We start from the raw sequence: 20,298 nt of genomic DNA, 5'->3' as shown, positions 1-20,298 counted from the left end.
AAAAACTCAATTAAAATATATCTTTTTTCAATTTTATATTATTTTTTTAACTTCGTTGTTTTTTTTTTTTTGTTTTTATCAAAACAATTAAAATTCTTGCGTACTTTCTTTTGCAAAATCGAATACATATATATTTTTTAACTTATTTTTTTACACATATATTTTAAACGAACCAAATAATTTTTTTTTTTCAAAATTATTATTTTTTTTAATTTTTTCCGATATTATTATTTTTGTTTTCAACTAATTTTTTTTCAAAATTAGTATTTTTAATGATTATTTCAATTATTATTTTTCATGGAATCACTATATTTTTTTTTAATATTTTGAATATTTCGATTTACACGAAACAAACATTTAATGTAAATTTTGGAAAAAATATATTTTAAATCGAAAATAAAAAAAAACATATTTCAATAAAAAATATATTATTTTTCAATTTTATTTAATTTTTTTAACTTTGTTGTTTTTTTTTGTTTTTATCAAAATAATATATATTTTTTTTTGAAATAAATTTTTTATCATATCGAAAAATTGAGAAAAAGATATAAAAATGTATTTTAAAATAAAAATTTTGTGGAAAATTGAAAAAAAGAAATCGAAAATAAAAAAATAGTTCAATAAAATATATTGTTTTTCAATTTTATTATTTTTTATTTTTTAAAGTATTTTTTTTTAATTTTGTCTATTATTTCTGTATATTTCGTTTCAATTTTCTTTATATCTTTTGCCTTAAAATAAAATTTTTATTTATAAATTAATAATAATAGCAAAAATTAAACAAAAAAACATAATAAAAATAAAATAAATTAAGATTTTTGAATTTTGTATTCTGATTTTGAAGTTTGTTTTATTGTTTGTTATTCTAACTAATATTATTATTTAAATTTTTTCTTTAACAAAAAAATTTTATTTTTAAAATTATTAAAAATATCTTTCATTTTATTTTTATTACGAGTATTTAAAAAAAAAATTATTTAAATTAAAATAAATAAATAAAAAAATTTAAATTGCACTCTTCAACACCTCAGTGTCAGTGACATACATACATACATATATACAATATTTTTGTAATCTTCCTAGCCCTCACAACCCCCTGACACCATAACGATCTCCACTCAAAAGCATCACAAGCCTTTATTGCATTAAATGATTTTTTGTTTACGTCTTTTGTCTTGCGCTTTTAATTTCAATAAAGTTTTTGTTATTTGCCACTGTCACTGCACTTCCTATTTTTAAATGTCATAAATTGAAGAAGTGAAATATGTGTAAGCATTTATGCCTGTCAACTGATGCGCTGATGCATCGAGGTGACTTTTCGTACTCACATACATATGTACATATGTCTGTCCATATGTCTATAGTATTCGCATGCATCACCATCGTAGTTCATGTGAGCATCTGACGCGCAAAAACAAACGCGTCAGACTGTGAGTTGCTGCTACAACAAATCGTTTATATGTTATTGTTGTAGCGGTGAAATGTCATTGTCATCTCGACGTTCTGTGGGATGAATATTTTTCGCCGGTTAATTATTATTTGTCAGAGTACTCAAGGTGATTATGACTAAACACCAGAAGTCAACGTTCTTCGAGAATAATTCTTACGCCAATCAACGAAACCGACCAGGAAACGAATATATTATAGTTAAAATCCGTGATCAATCGATCGTGAATAGTCTCACACCTGCATGCAATGCTTAGACTTGATCAGTAACCAGTGGAAGAAATAATCTTTATTATTTCTTAAGAAGTAACCCAATTACCATTTTCCAGAATTGACAGGAAAGTGCGATCAGTTGGGGTTTTTGCCTTTCAAACTAAAAATTAATAACAAAACACGATGAAATTGAAAAGAAAAATAATCATAAAATCGATAAATTATCGATAATGTGCAATCAACAAAGACATTTTTTATTGAAATCTATTAAAATTGTTCCTTTAAAAATTGTGTGTATATATTTTGATGTCAAGTGCTATCGATAAAAGGTAACAAACAGAAATCTTGTATACGAATAATGTACAAACAATACAAAAAATGGCATCGAAATTTATTCAAATTTGTAACTAAAAATTAATAACAAAACACGATAAAATTGAAAATAAAAATAATCATAAAATCGATATATTATCGATGATACACAATCTATAAAGAAATATTGCATCGAAATATGTTAAAATTTTTCATGTTTAATTGATCATTTAAAAAAAAATTAATATTTTGATGCCAAGTGCTAATAAAATCTTTACCATTAAAGATAAAAAACTTAAATTTTCAAATAAAGAGAATATAATCGGAAATATTTGAAGCATATAAGATAGGAAAATACTTATAAATATACATATGTATATCACAAATAGGCAATAAACGAAATTAAAAAAAAACGATAAAATTTAATGCATTAAAATATCGATACTTTTATCGAACTTTTAGTCGACGAATTTAACTCTCGCTTTATTCAGATTAAGTATAATTTGTTTACAATAGTGTTAATAAATAAAAAATCGATAAATTTTAAAACAAAAAATATCGATATTTTTTATCGAAAAAATCGATAAATTTAATTATTGTATTGTTCAGATTAAGAAGAATTTGTTTACAATAGTGATGAAATGTTATCAAAAATATACATATTAGGTCTAACGGTTATTTTACAACTGAATATAGAAAAAATCCCCGGAATATGGTACAGTTATTCTGAAATTACAGACTATAGAGCATCTTAATTCACTTTTTGTACCGAATTCATTCTTGAAACATTAATCGAAATACCAAATATCTTAATGAGTTCTCATTTGCCATTTGTAATTTGTTCTTCAATGAAAATAAACCAAATAAAAAATCACAATTCTTAACTTTTTCATATTTTTCTTCAAGTGTAAGAGTAGATTAAAAAGAGGAAAACAAAGCCACAATTTCTAGTGATAAAGCATACGCAATACTATTATTTAAACAATTTCTTGTGCTTATCAGTAATTAAATGAGAATATAAAAATATACGCAAACAAAAGGTCATTCATTTACAGAGTTTACTCACTTACCTACACACACATATGATATGTTTAATTAGGAGTGTAGTGTAGTGTGTATGTATACATGCATGAATGTATGTATGTTTGTACGACTGTTTATAGCGATATAATAGTAATACAAATAAAATGTGAAATATGTATAAGTGCGCGTAGGTTCAACCAGAAAAAATAAATAGTTCAAATTAAATTAAACTTAGAAATTAATAATTATAAAAATATTATTAAGTAATTTAATTAAAGAAACATAATTAAAATAATTATTTTAAAAATAAAATCTCTAATTCGAATAAATATGTTAACAACTGTAAACTGGTGTAATTATTTTATTAAAAATTAATATTTTTTCTTTTATTTACATTTTTTATTTTGTTTTTAAAATTAAAAAAAGTATTGTTTTAAATAAAATTTGTAATATTAAGAAGAATTTTTAAAAAGAACTTGAAAATTGTAAAAAATTCTAGTTATTTAATTTATTTTATTATTTTATTATTTTTTATTTTTTTTATTTTATTATTTTTTTTATTTTATTATTTTTTTTTTATTTTATTATTTCATTTTATTAATTTATTTTTGTTTTTTATGTTATTCCCTTTCTAACAATTTTGTTTCAATTTACTAATATTTTTATATATTTTTTATATTTCTATATTTCATTTTCATGTTTCTAGATTATTTTGTTTTCTAAAAACATTTTTTAAAAAATATAGTTGTTTTAAAATTATTATATTTAGATTTTTTTGTAATTTTAGAAAAAATTTATTTTTTTTAATTAAAAGTTGTAATATTATAACTTAAATTATAAAGGGAACTTTTAAAAGTTGTAAAAAAGAAATAATTATTTAATAATAATTAATTATTTTTTAACATTATTTAATAAAAATTAGTTACTTAATTAATTAACTATTTTTTAACGTTATTTAATAAAATTATTTAATAAAAATTAGTTATTTATTTAATTACTTTTTAATTCTATTTTATTTTCCTTAATTAATTTTTTATGAAATTTTAAAATAAATTAAAAAAAACTATATTAAAAATACTTTTTAAGTTGAATTAAAAAAGCGAAAAGAATAATATATAAATAAACTAAAGAAGTTAAGATACAAAAATGTATATAAAAGTGAGTGAATAGTACATATGTATATAAAATAAAATATAGAAATATATTTTTTAATATAAATTAAATAAAGAAAGTAAAATTAAATATAAAAAAAATGTAAAAAAAATATAAAAAAAAAATATTTAATTTATTTTTTATTTACCTTTCATTTATTTAACACTTTGATGTTTTATTTACTTTTTATTTATTTTTTTTATTTAAATTTTTTTTATTTTATTTACTCTTCATTTATTTATTTTTATTTTATTTTTTAAATTTTATTTTTACAGATTTTTTTTATTCAACAATTTTATATTTTATTTACTCTTCATTTATTTACTTTAATTTTTTTTTTTTAATTAAATTTTATTTTTACAGACTTTTTTCTAAGTCAACTAAAAAAATGTTAGCAATTTTTATTTTAAAATTTTTATAGGAATTTCATTTTTAATATTTTTTTGTAAAGATTATTTAGATTGATTAAATTAAGATCGCGAAACAAACAATAAAACAAAAAATAAAAAATATTCTGTAAAAATCTTACTGAGGATCTGCAGCCAAAAGCCAGCCAAGCAAACCAATCAAATCAAAATCTAATCTAAAAATAACGCGAATAAATGCGATGATTATGTCATATGATTGTAAATAGTTTTGCAGCACGAAGGGAAATTGTTGCCATAGGTACATACATACAAATGTGTGTATGTAAATACGATGGTGATGCCATAACAGAGTTGGCATTGTTAATTCTGCACGCCGCCGACTGGCAACTGCGAAGGCAAGAAAAAGCGTGGTTGGTGGTTAGGTGGATGATGATGATGACAGCAGAGAGTTGCCAGCAGATACACATATGTACAATGTAAGTGTATGTTTGCATGTATAGCTGTTTTATTATAAAAGCAATTGAAATTCCAAACTCATTACATTATCAACAAATTTCCAAAATCCGCCGTGAAGTGGCCGCTTTGTGCAGATCGCACTTATGCCAAAGCGGCTGCTGGCCAATGACCACCTACACACGCTTAGAGCCGCGCCAGACTGGCAGCCTCCATAACTGCTGTGTGATTGCTAACCAGCAACAACAAAAAATTAACCAACTAAAAACGCGAAAGCAACAACAAACAAGCTAAAGAGACGTAAGTAACAACAACAACAAAAACTTAATCACTTAAAAAATTGAAAGGCAGCAGCACTACAACAACACCAGCATTAATACAACAACTTTAACAAGCCCGCAACAACAACAATGCCACTGCTAACGCTGGAAAACTCCAACCGTGCGGCAAGTTGCTAAATTTGGCAACGCGCTGGCTTTTTACAAACTCATTTATTTGTTTATTTTTCGAGTGGGCCGCTAAATGTTTGCTGTTGAGGTAATTGCCGTGAAGTGAGCGCACAAAATAAGGCAAAAAAGTGTATTTGCTTAAAAATAAAAATAAAAAAAAATGCGCCAACAACCAACACAAATCCCAAATAATCCAAACTACAATAAAAACTAATCCTAAACATAAGCAAGATATTTAGCAAAGGCAACAACAACACCAACAAACATTTGCTGGCATATAAATGAGCCCAATACAAACAATAATTGGAGCGAGGGCGTTGTGCTTGGTGAGAGTACAGACGAGGGCGAAGGCGAATGTAAGTATATGTGAAAGATAAACATATGCGTGTGTGTATATACATATGTTCGAATATGTGTAAGAAAGTTTCGTATGTATGTATGTATTTGCACACGAGTGTATGACGTTATACTGCTATAAAAAACCAAGGGCTTTATTCATTATTTTATGGTTTGTTATGCGCGGCATTAAGATTGTGGTATTATTTCGGCAGCGTTTACCAAATTTAGAAGGGTGTGCAATTAAAAAAAATGAAAGTATATGCTTATACGCGTATATGTGATAACAGCGGAAACAGTCGCGCCTTCAACGGCATACAAACTTTGTAAATTTAATGCAATCAGGAAATAAAAGAGATAAAAAATTAATTTAATTGCTTGCCCAGAGTTCAAAGTATTATTTTTGATAAATAGTTCCGACAAAAAATTGATAACAAAAATATTTACTATAACAAGAGATATTAATTTTAGTACAACTTGGCGTATACGTAATCTGACGCTCATTTAAAGAAATGTGTGTTGAAGTGGCGACTTGACTTCAACCAAAACAAAAATATATAAAAAATAGACTTAAGTAAAATTGATAACAAAGTTATAATTAAAAAAGATACTCTAGCAGAAAAAATTAATTTAGTACACATTGGCGTATACGTAACCTGAAGTTCATACAAAGATTTCTATGTTAAAGTAGCAAAAGTCGGCATTAGCTAAAAAAAATATGAAAAAATAAAATAAAAATAATAAAATAAAAAAAATTAAAAAAATAAAAAAAAAAAATAAATGAAAAAATATAATAAAAAATAGTTAAAAAAAAATTAAAAAAAAAGGAATCAAAAAATTAAAAAAAAGCAAAATTGTTAAATATTTAGCAGAAGATATTAGTTTTAGAACACCTTGGCGTATGCATATCCATTCATTTTCATTGAACGAAATTTCAGGATAACATTTCAGAAGTCAACTTTAGTAATTATTAATTAATAATAATTGACAATGACTAATTAAATGGTTAATTATTGTCTTTTTTAATTATTTAGATTTCTAGTAGAAATCTATTCATATATTTTAGCACTATCGTAGGATGATTCGAAGCTTTCATAACGAATTAAATAATATGTAGCTTCGAGACTCAAATTCATTAATAAGAGTTACTCGAATTATTTTTCGACTTAAAATGGTTAACATATAAAAAAAGAAGAAAGAAAACAAATATCGAGGTTAATACCCTCCACAGGTGCATTTTTTATAGCATAAAATAATATAAACGATTTTTAACTTGATTTTGATCGTTCGGTTTGTATGGCAGCTATATGCTATAGTGGTCCGATCCGAATAATTTCTGCGGAGATTGTAGCGTTGCTTTAAACAATATAGTGTGTCAAATTTGGAAAAGATATCTCGTCAAATAAAATAGTTTTCCATATAATAACGAGATTTGGATCGGTTGGTTTGTATGACTGCTATATGCTATAGTTGTACGATCTGACAAATTTTCTCGGAGATTGTAACGTTTTTTAAGGCAATGATTTATGCCAAATTTAAAGAAGATATCTTGTCAAATAAAATAGTTTTCCATATAAGAACTTGCTTCGGCTCGGTTGCGTTGTATGACAGCTATATGCTATAGTGGTCCGATCTGATCACTATATTGGGAGATTGTAGCGTTGTTTTGAACAGTAAAGTGTGCCAAATTTTGAGAAGATATCTCGTCAAATAAAAAAGTTTTACATACCAGAATTTAATTTTGATCGATGACTTTATATGACAGCTATATGCTATAGTGGTCCGATCAGAAAAATTTCTTTGGGCACTGTAGAGTTGCTTAGTATAATAATCCATGCCAAATTTGGTAAAGATATCTTGCCAAATAAATTAATGTTCCATACAAGCACTTGATACCGATGGTGCAGTTGGTATGGCAGCTATGTACATATGTATGTATGTATATGCTATAGTGGTCTGATCAGAAAAATGTCTACAAAAGACGGACGTGTGGAAAAATCTAGATTGATATATCAAAAACTTTTCCACACGTTCGTCTTTGGAAGACATTTTTCTAGTTCACACATACAAGTATACACGAACAGGTATTTCATTTACGAGAAAAATATAAAATATAGAGTTTAATATAGAAATTTAAAATTATCAGTATTTTTAATAATTAAATTTTTTAATAATTAAAAATAATAAATATAGAAAATTCTCTAAGAAATAATTTATCTCAACCAATCGAAACCTAATTTCAATTCAATAAAAAATTATTCATTGATTTTTTTTTAATCAGCCTTAAAATGCCAACAATATCAAGGTTCTTAAAAAAATCTCACTAAAAAATATCTAGACCAAATAACCTGGCAACCCTACAGCACTCACTCAACAACCAATAGGAATAGCGTATCGCCACATCTTCGTATGCGGTTCGCAAACCACTCGTTGCCAGCGTCGGCGAGCACAGATTTGAGTTGTCATTGCAATTTACTTCCTGCAAACCCGAGCTAATAAAGCTAAAAAACTGCAGGCACACACAGTAAGCAACAAGCGACGACAAAAAATATGCCACCAACCGGCCAACATAATAAATGTTGTCCCCGTTGACTTGCAAGCGGAAGCAATAATTGCTTACAACAGAGCGCTGCAATTGCGACAGCAATCAGTGCAAACCCATGCAGCCATAAAGAGCTCCCACGGGTGTGTGTGTGTTTGTGATCTGTGTGTTGGTAACGAAGGCGAGAGTCAACCGAACACGCGGTGAGTACAACGTTAAGAGAGTGAGAGGTGGCTGAGTGCGCCAACGAGCGGCAAGAGACAGAGCGTTGTAGTTGAATGGTCTTTCAGCGAACCTACGAAGTCGAGTGAGCAAGAAAAAATGCCAACAAAACGGCAGCATTGGAGGGAACGACCGTGTGTGTGTAGTGTTTCAATCGGAACCAGCCGCAAAATAATCGATGATGAGGTCATAACTAATAATAAAAATGATTCTATACCTGTACCGCCAGCCGCGAGCGCGCTGTCGAGCCCTACAATCAACCAGCCAGCGAGCAGGCGAGGCAGCCAAGCAAAGCAGTCAAACAACTAGCGAGTCACACGGTAGGGGTTAGCGGGACGGGGAAGACAGGAAACACTGCACTGTGCAGGCTAAGAAAGCAAAACAAAATAGCAACAGACACAATAAGCGCAACAACAACAACAGCAAAAATACATATGTGAAAATTGTTGGAAAGGAGAGCATGTGTTTGTGAGCTTTGGAGCGGAGCGAAGCCGAAGTGGGTACATAATACTCCGTTGTTACCATACATTTTGTTGTTATTGGAGGTAAATGGCAAATGCAGTCACAGCAGTGCACAGTTAGCACAACAACAACAACTATAAAGGCATTTAACAGCGAGCGTATAGGAACTGAAAGGCGAATTAAACTCCCGATTGACAAGCACGAGTGCGCCGCTCAAGCAGCGGCAATAAAAAAATAACAGAAATTAAGTGCTGCTGAGTCTGGCGCTGGCTTGTAGACAGCATGTGTGTGTGTGTGTTGTGCGTGAGTTGGTCGTCGTTTATAGGCGGCACGAACAGCTGTTGCTTAGACTTGCTGACTACCATACATTGCAGCGCTTTGCAGGTCGCCTGTTTGCTTTGTTGTTGTGCGCTTTATGTTGTTTGTTGTTTGCTTTTTATTGTTTTGTTGCTTCATTAGCTAGCTGCTTGTTTTTGTTGCTGTTGCTATTGCTTGTCCAGTTGAATTGTATTTTGGTTTTTGGTGTGCGTATTTATAACGAGCAATTTGGGCCAAATTGATTGCTTCATTAAATTGCTCGCTCATCTGCTGTTGGCCAAGTGCGGCACGCATGCATTGAATCATTTTGTGGGCATTTCGAAAGTTGGAAAATATTGCAATGTACCGAAATAGTTTAGACTTCAAATGGATTATGCTTTGAGGTGCAGCAAGTAGAGCTATTTGTTATTTAAATGTTTGTGCAAGTCTAGAGTGTAATTTTTTATGTTCGGGTTAGAATGCGTTTTAAGGCAAATACTGATGACGTGTTTACACTATGCAATTAATTGCTGTGAGGTGTGAAAAGCAGTCTTCTAATAATATTGTAAACAAATACACAACTAAGAAGAAAAATAAAAAAATGTTTTTGGAATTTTTGAAAAAAAAAACAACGAAAACATATTGCAACATTCATAAAAGGACAGTACTGATGAAGCCTTTTGAAATGGCAAAAAGCGTAAAAAGTAGGCTGAAATCCACTAGAAAAGGAAGGCAAAATAACAAAAAATAATTTACATACGATCTGCGGTCGGGGGATTTCTAAGGTGAGGAATCGAATGTTTAAGGATTGAACGGTTTAACTCGATTTCCGCCGAAACTGCGAGTGCTTCCGCAAAAAGTTATATGTCACTAGTGTAGGTTATAAAACGAGCTACGCCTTTCGTATGAACACTCTTTTCATATAACCTCAAAATTTATGTAGAAAATTCAAAAAGCCAAATTTTTTGGCTTTTTACTCTTACATTTTGAAAAACAAAAAAAAATCCATGATATTTTGGGTAAACTATCCTTTTCATGTCACAAACTGGCTGTAATTTCTTTCAAATATAAATTATTTTTCATCTTAATTTTAAAGTGAAATTGAAAAAATGCTAATTTTCAAACGAAGTCCAACTTTCAATATTGGTTAAATCTGGTGGAAAAAAAGAAAAAAAAAAAAAAAAAAAAAAAAAAAAAAAAAAAAAAAAAAAAAAAAAAAAAAAAAAAAAAAAAAAAAAAAAAAAAAAAAAAAAAAAAATAAAAAAAATAAAAAATTAAAAAAAATTTAAAATAAATAAAAAAAGAATAAATAAAAAAAGAATTAAAAAAAAACAATTCAAAAACAGAAAACTAGAAAAAATGTATAAAAAACAAAAAGAAAAAAAATAAAAACAAAAAACTATAAATACCATAAAAAATATACGCATAAAAAATAAAAAATTAAAAAAAGTTAATTTAAAGCATTATAAAAATAATTAGAAAATAATAATAATTAAAAATAATAACTAAAAAATAATTTAAAAAAAATATTAAAAATATTAATAAAAAAATTTCGAATAATTACTTTATTAGAAATTAATTTAAATAAATATCTAAACTAATATCGATTACACATAATGTTTCAGAATAATTATTGAAAAGGATTACAAAATATTTATGGTAAATTAAGGTAATTAAAAGTAAAAACAAATAAAAACATTAAATAACAAAAAAATTAAAAAATAATAAATACAAATAATAATAAGAAAATAGCTTAAAAAAACATTTAAAAAATAATTTCAAATAATAAAAATGAATTATTAATCAATAATAATAATTAATAATAATAATAATTATAATAAAAAAATATACATATATTTCCAAAATAAATAATAATTAAAATATTTAAAAAAATATTAAAAAAATATATAGTATGTATATTTAAATATTTCAATAGAAAAAATCAATCGCTAGAATTTTCAAAACTAATGAAAATATTAACCTCTAATCCACTCGACACTGATCAACAAAGCACTCAGCTGACAGTAAACCTCAAACAACAAATATGTATGTACATGTATATAAGATCTTGAAAATATAACGTATTTTTAATTTCCTTGCAATGAAATTATTTTGAAGTAATTGCCAATCACTAAAAATACAAAAACCAAATCAAGAAATATTTCCTCATTGCAGTCAGCTGCAAAAAATAGCTCAAGTAGCGCAAGAATTTCCATTGCTGTGACGTCCGTGGCATAGCATCAGACTAAACGGGGCTGCAAGCATTAAATACATTTGTACACATACATATGTACATATGTATTATTAAATGCTATCAGCATGTTATCAGTTTATTGATTTTATATTAAGGCTAATAAAATACTTATTTTCGCTGAAATTTTTGGCCTAAGCGAACTTTTGTCTATATAATAAATAGCGATTATGGCATTTTATTATTGAGATTGACAATTTAGTATACATTTTGAAGTGGAATTCTGTGGTTTTAAGAAATCGGTAATCATGTGGTTTTGGTGTATATATTTTTATTATAATTACAGCAGAGAAATGAAAAACAAACAAAAACATAAATAAATGAATTTTATTTAAATTGCGAAAAAATATTTATTTTAAAAAAAAAATTGTTTGAAAAACAATTTGTTGAAAAAAATTGATACATGAATTTTGAAAAAAAAACATTTGTATTTTGAAAAAAAAAGTTTTTTACTGAAATTTTTATTTTGAAAAAAAAATTTTTTTAAGTTAAAAAAAAAATAAAAAATCTTTGTTTTGAAGAAAAAACCCCTCTTTTGAAAAAACGTATTTTGAAAAAAAAAAAATTTTAAGAAAATTTTTTAATAATGTAAAAAAATTATTTACTAGAAACTCTTATACGTTTTTATTATTAAATTCTTCAATTTTTTTTTATTTTTTTTACAACCAAGAAATCAATCGATTTCGCTCACAATTTCCATTCCACTTTACAATGACGCGCCAAGCGGCGCATTTTAAATTAAGCAATCAAAAGTGTACGCAAACAGACGACATACAATAGCAACAAAAGAAACAAAGTACCACAAAAACAACAAACAAACAAGCGAAAAAGGCACACTTGAATAAGAAATCGTGTTGATAAAAATTATCAATTGAATTATTGCACGTTTGCTCAATTAAAACGGCTGGCTGATTGATAGTTTGAGTAATTGATTGACTTGAGTGTTAAAATGATTATAACAATATTTCGTTTCGAGAGTGTACAAATGTGTGTGTGAGTGTGTGTAAGTGAGTGCGCTTTGGCAATAGAAGCACGGACAAGGGATACTGATTGGCTATAAAAGCGGAGCCGTTGAACAAGTACTTTTTAGGACTAGTTTGTAACTAGTTGAATGGTAGTTACTTGTGTTAATACTTTACACGCTACAGTTTTTATTGTTTTTTCCTATTTTTCCTTTTTATTATAAATTCACAATTTTTTGGGTAAAAATATTTTTTTTTAGAAAAAATTTTTGTTTTTTTTTCACATGTTTGCTTGCCGGAAATTAAAAGATTTTGTTATAAAACTCTAAACCCTTTATTAATTAGACCAATTTGGTAGCAGTTCCGAGGTGTTTTGTAACTAGTCCGTCTTTTGAACAAAATAGAACTAGTTACGAACTAGTTTGAAAATTTTAATTTTCTTTTTGCCTTTATTTAGATTGTTTTGAAATAATTTTGACACTTTGTACAGAAATTAATAGTAAAATTAATTTCACAAATACGGATTTTTTTAAAATAATTTTGATGTATACAGAAATTTATTGTAAAAATCAAAGAACGACGTAAAAATAATTTAATTAAACTTAATATGCACAAATATGAAATTTTTTGAACTAATATGGAACATCATAAAGAAAACATTTGTTTTATTTTTTTTTAAATTTTTTTTTAATTTTTTTTTTAATTTTATTTTTTAGGTCATTTAAAATTTTTTTTTATAATTTTTTAATTTTTTTTAATTTTTTATTTTTTTTTTTTAATTTTTTATTTTTTTTTAAATTTTTTCTTTAATTTTTAATTTTTTTCAATTGCTTATTGATGTTTTTTTCCTAATTTTTTTAAATACTTTTTTTAATTTAAAAGAATTTTTTTATTTATTATTTTTTTTTATTGTAATTATTGTTGGCCGTTCGAGCGCAAAATATGGCAACTATGCTTAGTAGAGAAGTACAACCCAAAACATTTTACTCCCTGGTTCCAGCCCACTTTTTACCATATCAGCTATTTGAAAACGCACAACGCAATAAGCGCGGCCGAGCAAATTAAGTCCATTGACGACATACGTCCTTGAACGAAGGCACAGCCCTTAAACACGAACAGCTAGTTCAACTAAGGCGCACGTACCTAACGCCCGTAGTTGGGGTGTTACCGCCCAACCCCACCCAAAATGCGCGCACTACCACGCAATCGAAACTCACCGCGTCATGTCGTCACAACTGCTTTTGTTCCAATTGCATGTGGCCGCTGTACTCATAAACGTCACACTGCCATTACCATTGCCGCTGCCAAGTCCACCGAAGAAACTAACAACACTACCGAGACTGTTTCGCCTATGCGCCAACGTCAGTTTGGACGCTGTCGCCGCGATTGCTGTCGTCACTTTTGGTCGTTGCCCTGTAACCTTTTTGCGGCGTTGACCCGCCGCCGCTGCTGCTGCTGTTTGTGTCGTTTGCGTTTGCGCGTGTTGGCAACGACGCCATTCGCCCGACAAACGGCGCGTCGCTGTGACATCAACATTTATTTTAGTGATGATTTCGGTAATGTTAATGCCGCTGACGCCGACGTCGTCGGCGCTACTGTTACGCGTCTATAACTTGCTTGCGTTTACGACCGCAACGACTGCGTCTCTACAATGTTTAATTATGTTGATGATGCGACTCTGTGGGCTGCTTGCGAGCGAACAGACAATAATGAATTTGTTGGCTTCGCTTCAGCAATTGCTTGATGTGTGCGCCGCCTGTCAGTCAGACAGTGAAATCGATCGTTTGATCGATCGAGCGTACGGTCGAATGGCAAACAAAAAAAAAAAAATAATTTACGAATTCGTTATATTTGTTTTGCGCTTATGTTTGTAGACTCTCGGTTAATTGCCTATGATGACATCACGCACGCACTTATAACAAAATGTTGGCCTTTTAATTGAAAAAAAAAAATTATTTTCTTGCAATTCTCACGCACTTAAGTTCACAATCAACACACAGTTCACTTCAACACATACATATGTATATGCTTTCTTCTTCTTTCTTTCTTTATAATTTTTTTGCCAGCTAACAAATCTTTCTGACCGCTTCGCTTGAACGTCCGCACGCAAATGAATCGTCCGCGCGTTCGGCCGCAACTCCACAACTCGACTGCTCACAAATGAGTTTTTTTTGTGTCTCCATGTAGATATGTGTGTGAGGTAGAGAGGCGCTGCAACGCAACGAGTAAACAAAAGCGTAGTAATTTGAGTGTCAAGCAACAAACACAACACAAAGTGCAACAAAAACAAAAAGTTAGTTATGTGTATATTTATTCAAAAAAAAATAAGTAACCAAAAGCACCGATAAGTAATTGTAAATAGCAAAGTTATCAGCGCGATATCGGTTGTAATCTAATCACTAGGAAACTCCATTGATTTTGAGCGCCCATTAAGGGCATTTATTTGTGGCGCTAAGTGACATACCAGACACTGACTGGCAACTGTAAACGTAAGTATCTTCGTTTAAGCGTTTATATCCACTTGTGAGTTTCAGCAGAATTTTTTTTATTATAGCGTAATCGGCTGCAAACGCTTTAAACACCTTTTTCTCGAAACGCGGCTTCCAGAGTCGGTGCGAAAATTTCTACAAAACGGCTGAACCGATCAAATTGAAGCTTTCAAACGACCTTTTTCTACATTTTTCAGTTAATGATCGAAGGTATAAGGTTTCTGATAATAATGTGGAACATATTTTTTTATATAGATATTTATAGTATAGTAAAAGTTAAAGTGCGTTGTAGGAATAATCTAATTAAAATTTATATCCACAAATACGGAATTTTTGGAAATAATATGGAATATATATTTTTTTTTGCAAAAAAAAAAATTGTTTATTAATTTTTTATTATTTTTATGTTTTAATTTATAAATTGTTATTAATTGTTAATTTTTTTAAGTTTTTTTAATTTTTTAAACTTTTTAAATTTTTTTAACTTTGTGACGTAAAAATAATCTAATCAAAATTTATATCCACAAATACGGAATTTTTGGAAATAATATGGAATATGAAATTTGGAAATAATTAAAAAAAAAAACTTAAAAAAAAAATTTAATAAAAAAAAATATAAAAAATTTTTTAATTTTTTTTTTTAATTTTTAAATTGTTTTTGATTATTATTTTTTTTTTTAATTTTATAAACTTTTTTAATTTTTTAAACTTATTTAATTTTTTAAACTTATGTTAATTTTTTTATATGTTTTTAGTTTTTTTAATTTTCTCTTCAATTATATTCTTAATTTATAAATTTTTTATGCTTATTTTTTGTTTTCTTCTTCTTTTATTTATTTTAATTGTTATTCAATAAAAAAAATTTTAGTTAACATTTTTTGTTAAATTTTTTTTTAATTAATTTTTTTTTTTTTTTTTACTGAAACTTTCAAACGACCTTTTTTGTTACATTTTCCAATTAGTGATCGAAGGTATAAAATTTTTGATAAAAATTGGGATTTTTAAGTACTATGGCTGGTGTAAATTTTTCTACAAAAATCGGTTATCTCAAAAATCAAAATATTTACTAGTAAACACACACAAAAATTTCAAAATATTTTACAAAAATATATTTTGTTTTTGAATTTGAAATAATTTTATGCAACAAATTTTACCTTACCGCCAAATGCCTTTTTTCGGTGGTTCTCCTGGAGATCTACTACAGGATCAAGTGAACCAAAACGTTTTCAAAACTAATCTTCGATTATTAAAGCACATTAAATTTGGTTAAGGTACATTTTTTATACTCTTTTATAAAATAAAATACCGCTTTGAAAAAAAATCGTATTTTTTCTGACTTCCAAGTGGATCTTACCCCCCTTTAAGGCTGAGAAGTACGTTAGCTTAGTATATTTGTTGCTTCTGTTGTATTTATTTATCCAATTATTTATGCTACAATTAACGATCTGTGCCAGGTCTTACCGAAGCATGCAAATTTGGTCAAAGGTAAAAGGTGAGGTGAAGGATTTTTTTCTAAAATTCTGTAACACTTAAATACTTAAATTCTCTAGTAGAAGAATACTGTATACTTGCTGTATGTAGAAATAGATCACGTAAACTCATCAGTCATGATCACATAGTATATTTTTTACACTGAAAATTATTCTTGTTGTAACACTATACATCGAAGCTGACCACATATAGTACATACATATAGTACTTTGCCAGGCTTGAAAAATATATACAGAATCATTGGATGGGCGTCGAAACAGCATTGAAAGTCAATAATATAACTTAACTTCAACTTGTAAAAATATCAAAAGCAAGTTTTGCCCAAGTAATATTCTGAGTCTTCATGAAAAAGAGTCCAAACCAACAAATTTACACAACACAAAAACCTTAAACAGCCTCAGAAAGTTTGTATGTACCGCCTTTGCTCATTTTAGGTTAGCAATGTCTGCCTAGGTCAATAAAGAAGAATGTTTTCTTAAAACCTTCATGACGTATATGTATTTAAAAGACATTTATAACTTACTCAACTGATACTAATAACTGCTGACAGCTGACCGCAATTAACGACAAGGTAACGTACATTGTATAGCATACATTACATGACACAGTGAGTAATACTCGGAATTAATAATCAGATTTTTCACATCTATTCAAGTTGTAACATTTAAAAAGATATTTCACAGAATTAGAGCTTTCAATGGCACTCAAAGCATTGTAAATATTTTATAACAGCAAAACCAAACGACAACTAAAGATTTTTGAGTGAAAACTTTAACAACAAAAACACCTTGTATTAAAAGCTTTTAAAAGATCAACCAGATAGCTTTAAGTGAAAGCTTTTAAGTTGAAAGCTACAAAGAGCAAACTTTCAAACAACTACCAAAAAGCTTATAGAGAAAGTTTTTAAAACGTCTAAAACACAGCTTTTAATGAAAGTTTTTAAAATATCTAAAACATTGATTTAATGAAAGTTTTTAAAACATTTAACAAATGGGTTTTAGTGAAAGTCAAACGATTATATTTTGTTATGCTAACTAAATCATAAAATCGCTTTTGTGTAGACAAAGCTTACATTTATTTTATTGTTACAAAAAACTTTTATTGAATACATCGCAGCGAAGACTTATAACATTTATTAAGTAACTTTTAGTGAAAACTGTTAAGGCGAAGACTTCAAAGAGCTTTAGTGGCAGTCAAACGATTACATATTTTAAGCTAACTAAACTTCGAGAAGCTCTAGTTGACATCAAAGCTTGCGAAATTAAAAACAAAAAATATTTTCTAAAAAAAAATTAAAGCTTCTAAACACAAATAGTGCGAAATTAAAAACAAAAAATATTTTCTAAAAAAAAATTGAAGCTTCTAAACTCAAATAGCGTTCGATGAAAATCTATACAATGTAAGCTTCGAAAAGCTATAATTGACATCAAAAGCTTGCGAATTAAAAAAAATATGTATGCATATTTCCTAAAAGAACGAAAGCTTTTAAAAACAAATAGCGTTCGATGGAAATCCATACAATGAAAGCTTTGAAATGCTCTAGTTGATATCAAAGCTTCCGAATTAAAAAAAAAACTTTAAAACATATTTACTGAAAAAATTAAAGCGAAAGCTTCTAAAAACAAATAACTTTCATTGAAAATGAAAGCTTCGAAAAGCTTAATAAATTTTATAATTTCACTGCCTTTTTTTTAAATATTACCTTTTTGGTATTTTTATACGTTTCCTTGCCCACTTCCCCGGCGCCTTCGCACATTTTTTCAGCATTCAAAACAAACGCGATGCAAAAAAATTCGACAAAAGTAGGCAAAATGAACGCTAAACGCTCGTAACTTTGATGACCGATGTCGAACGCTTTAATGGCGACGCGCGAATGTCTCAATTTTCGGCGATGATGTAAAAATTGTGACTTTACGAAATTTTTAATGCCCGCTGACACGCTTCAGTTTCGAATTTCCACTGTTGGGGTTAATGGCTGACAGCGGATATTTATTTCGTTTTATTTGCCGAGCATTACTAAGTGCTTATAATTGACAGGCCGCCGGTATGGGGTGGCAAATACACACATACAGGCACGTATATAAAATTCCTTGCGATTTTTAGTGTGTGTAGGTATGCATGTAAGTATGTGTGAGTGAGTTTTTGTCACTTTGGTATTTGTTGTTTGTATTGTTGTATTTTCATTTACGTTTGGCGCGCACAGCCGGTAGCTGAAGTTGACCCGTTGCCTGCCTTAACAAAAGTTCAATTGTAACTGATCGTTTGCGATTTTTTGCGATTTCCAAGAAGCCTCACAGCGCTCAGCGATGTCATGAGCAGCAGACCGGTGGCTTACCACACAATTTTCTCAACGAAATACGAGTGTAATAAGTGTTTAAAATTAAACTGTTGCATATGTACGAGCACGTCTGCTGGTTGCCACGTGTTCTGTGTTGCGTTGTGTATTATGTGGCAACTCGCGCTGCAGCCAGCGTGACGGCAGCAGCAGCGCTTGGGTAGTCATCAATCGCAATTAGACATTAGCAAGTAATAAATAAGCAGCAAATATTGATGTGCTTAGCTTGATTAGTTTACTACTGTTATTATTGTTGTTGTTCAGCTAATTATGTTGTTGTTGTTGTGGTTACTTTGTATGACTGCTGCACTCGTTACATGCCAGCAAATGCTTTTTGTTTTAACATTATTGTTTTTGGTATTGTTGCCTTTCATTTATTGCTGGCAACACGATCTCATGTCGCATTATTCGATTTCTCGGTTTATTCGCGTATGACGAAAAAAGAAATCATACATTTTATTTATAACTATTACAGCGGAAAATTAATAACAACTCTCGCCGTTTAACCAATCGACATTTCTAGCAAATTTATTATTGCCTTTTTCCACGGTGTGCTTTTTTTTGTTATGGTTTTTGTTGTAGTTGTACCATATTGCCATGTATGTGTTAATCGCTCCATTCGCGCTGACTTAATCGTTTATAAGCACATTGCTTTTCATCAAATGTTGCTAAATTAGTAATTAGTAGAATATATTGGATTGCTTGGGAGCTTGGGATGATGTCATGGATTATTTTTTACCATTTGCAGATACTTCAAGTTTCCATAAATTTCAAACGAAAAAAAAATTGCGTTGTTTTACAAAAGTTTTGCGTGCGTGTGCGTGCTGTTTGGCAATGACGCGTGGTGCGTAAGAGGCGGCGTGAAAATCAACAATATTTGAAAGTTGAAACTTTAAACAAATTCAGAAACAAAAATACAAAACTAATATTAACAAAAAAACTAAAAATAAGTAAACATAATAATTATAATAAATAAATAAATAAAAAGAATAAAAATATTTTGTTTTCTAAAAAGAGAAATGAAGAACTAAATTTACAATAAAATAAATTTAATAAAACAAATAAAAATAAATTTGTTTACAAAACATTAATTAACCTAATAATTGAAAAAATAACATAAAAATATTTTTTTCTAAAAAAAAAAAAAAAACAAAAAAAAGAAAATAAATATGTAATGAAAAAGATAAAAACAAAAGAAGAAGAAAGAAGAAAGAAACAAATAAAAAGCAAAATAAAATCGTTTTAAAAAATAAAAAAATAGGAAAACATAAAAACGTTCAAGCAAATGTAAAACAATATTAAAAAAATATGTATAAAACAAACTAAAACTTTAAAACTAATAAACATTTTTAAAGAAACAGTAAAATGCAAATTTTCGAAACCAAAAAAAAATTAATAAAAAGGAAAAATATTAAAAAACAATAAAAAAAAAATTTTATAAAAAATTAATTAACAAAATTAAAATAAAACATAGAACAAGAAAGTTAAGACAAAC

At 28.2% G+C, this 20,298-nt stretch overlaps 1 protein-coding gene across 8 annotated transcripts in view; it reads right to left on the bottom strand.

Annotated features, from left to right (window-relative positions):
- The window catches only part of LOC126754246 (uncharacterized), an 83,732-nt gene that overhangs the window by 8,211 nt on the left and 55,223 nt on the right, over positions 1-20,298 (bottom strand). The window contains exon 1 of one of the 8 annotated variants that reach the window (XM_050466250.1): positions 18,171-18,692. The exons of 6 other annotated variants lie outside the window; for them this stretch is intronic. In XM_050466250.1, the coding sequence (XP_050322207.1) occupies positions 18,171-18,235 (65 nt within the window). In that variant the 5' untranslated portion in view covers positions 18,236-18,692. Of the gene's footprint in view, positions 1-13,705; positions 14,603-18,170; positions 18,693-20,298 lie in introns of those variants that run through there. One more of the 8 variants, XM_050466251.1, reaches the window with a different exon arrangement.

This window comes from Bactrocera neohumeralis, chromosome 3 (assembly GCF_024586455.1).
Source record: "Bactrocera neohumeralis isolate Rockhampton chromosome 3, APGP_CSIRO_Bneo_wtdbg2-racon-allhic-juicebox.fasta_v2, whole genome shotgun sequence".
NCBI classification, from domain to species: Eukaryota; Metazoa; Arthropoda; class Insecta; order Diptera; family Tephritidae; genus Bactrocera; species Bactrocera neohumeralis.
Note: the sequence above shows the minus strand (reverse complement) of the source record. Positions and strands in the feature narration are given on the sequence as shown.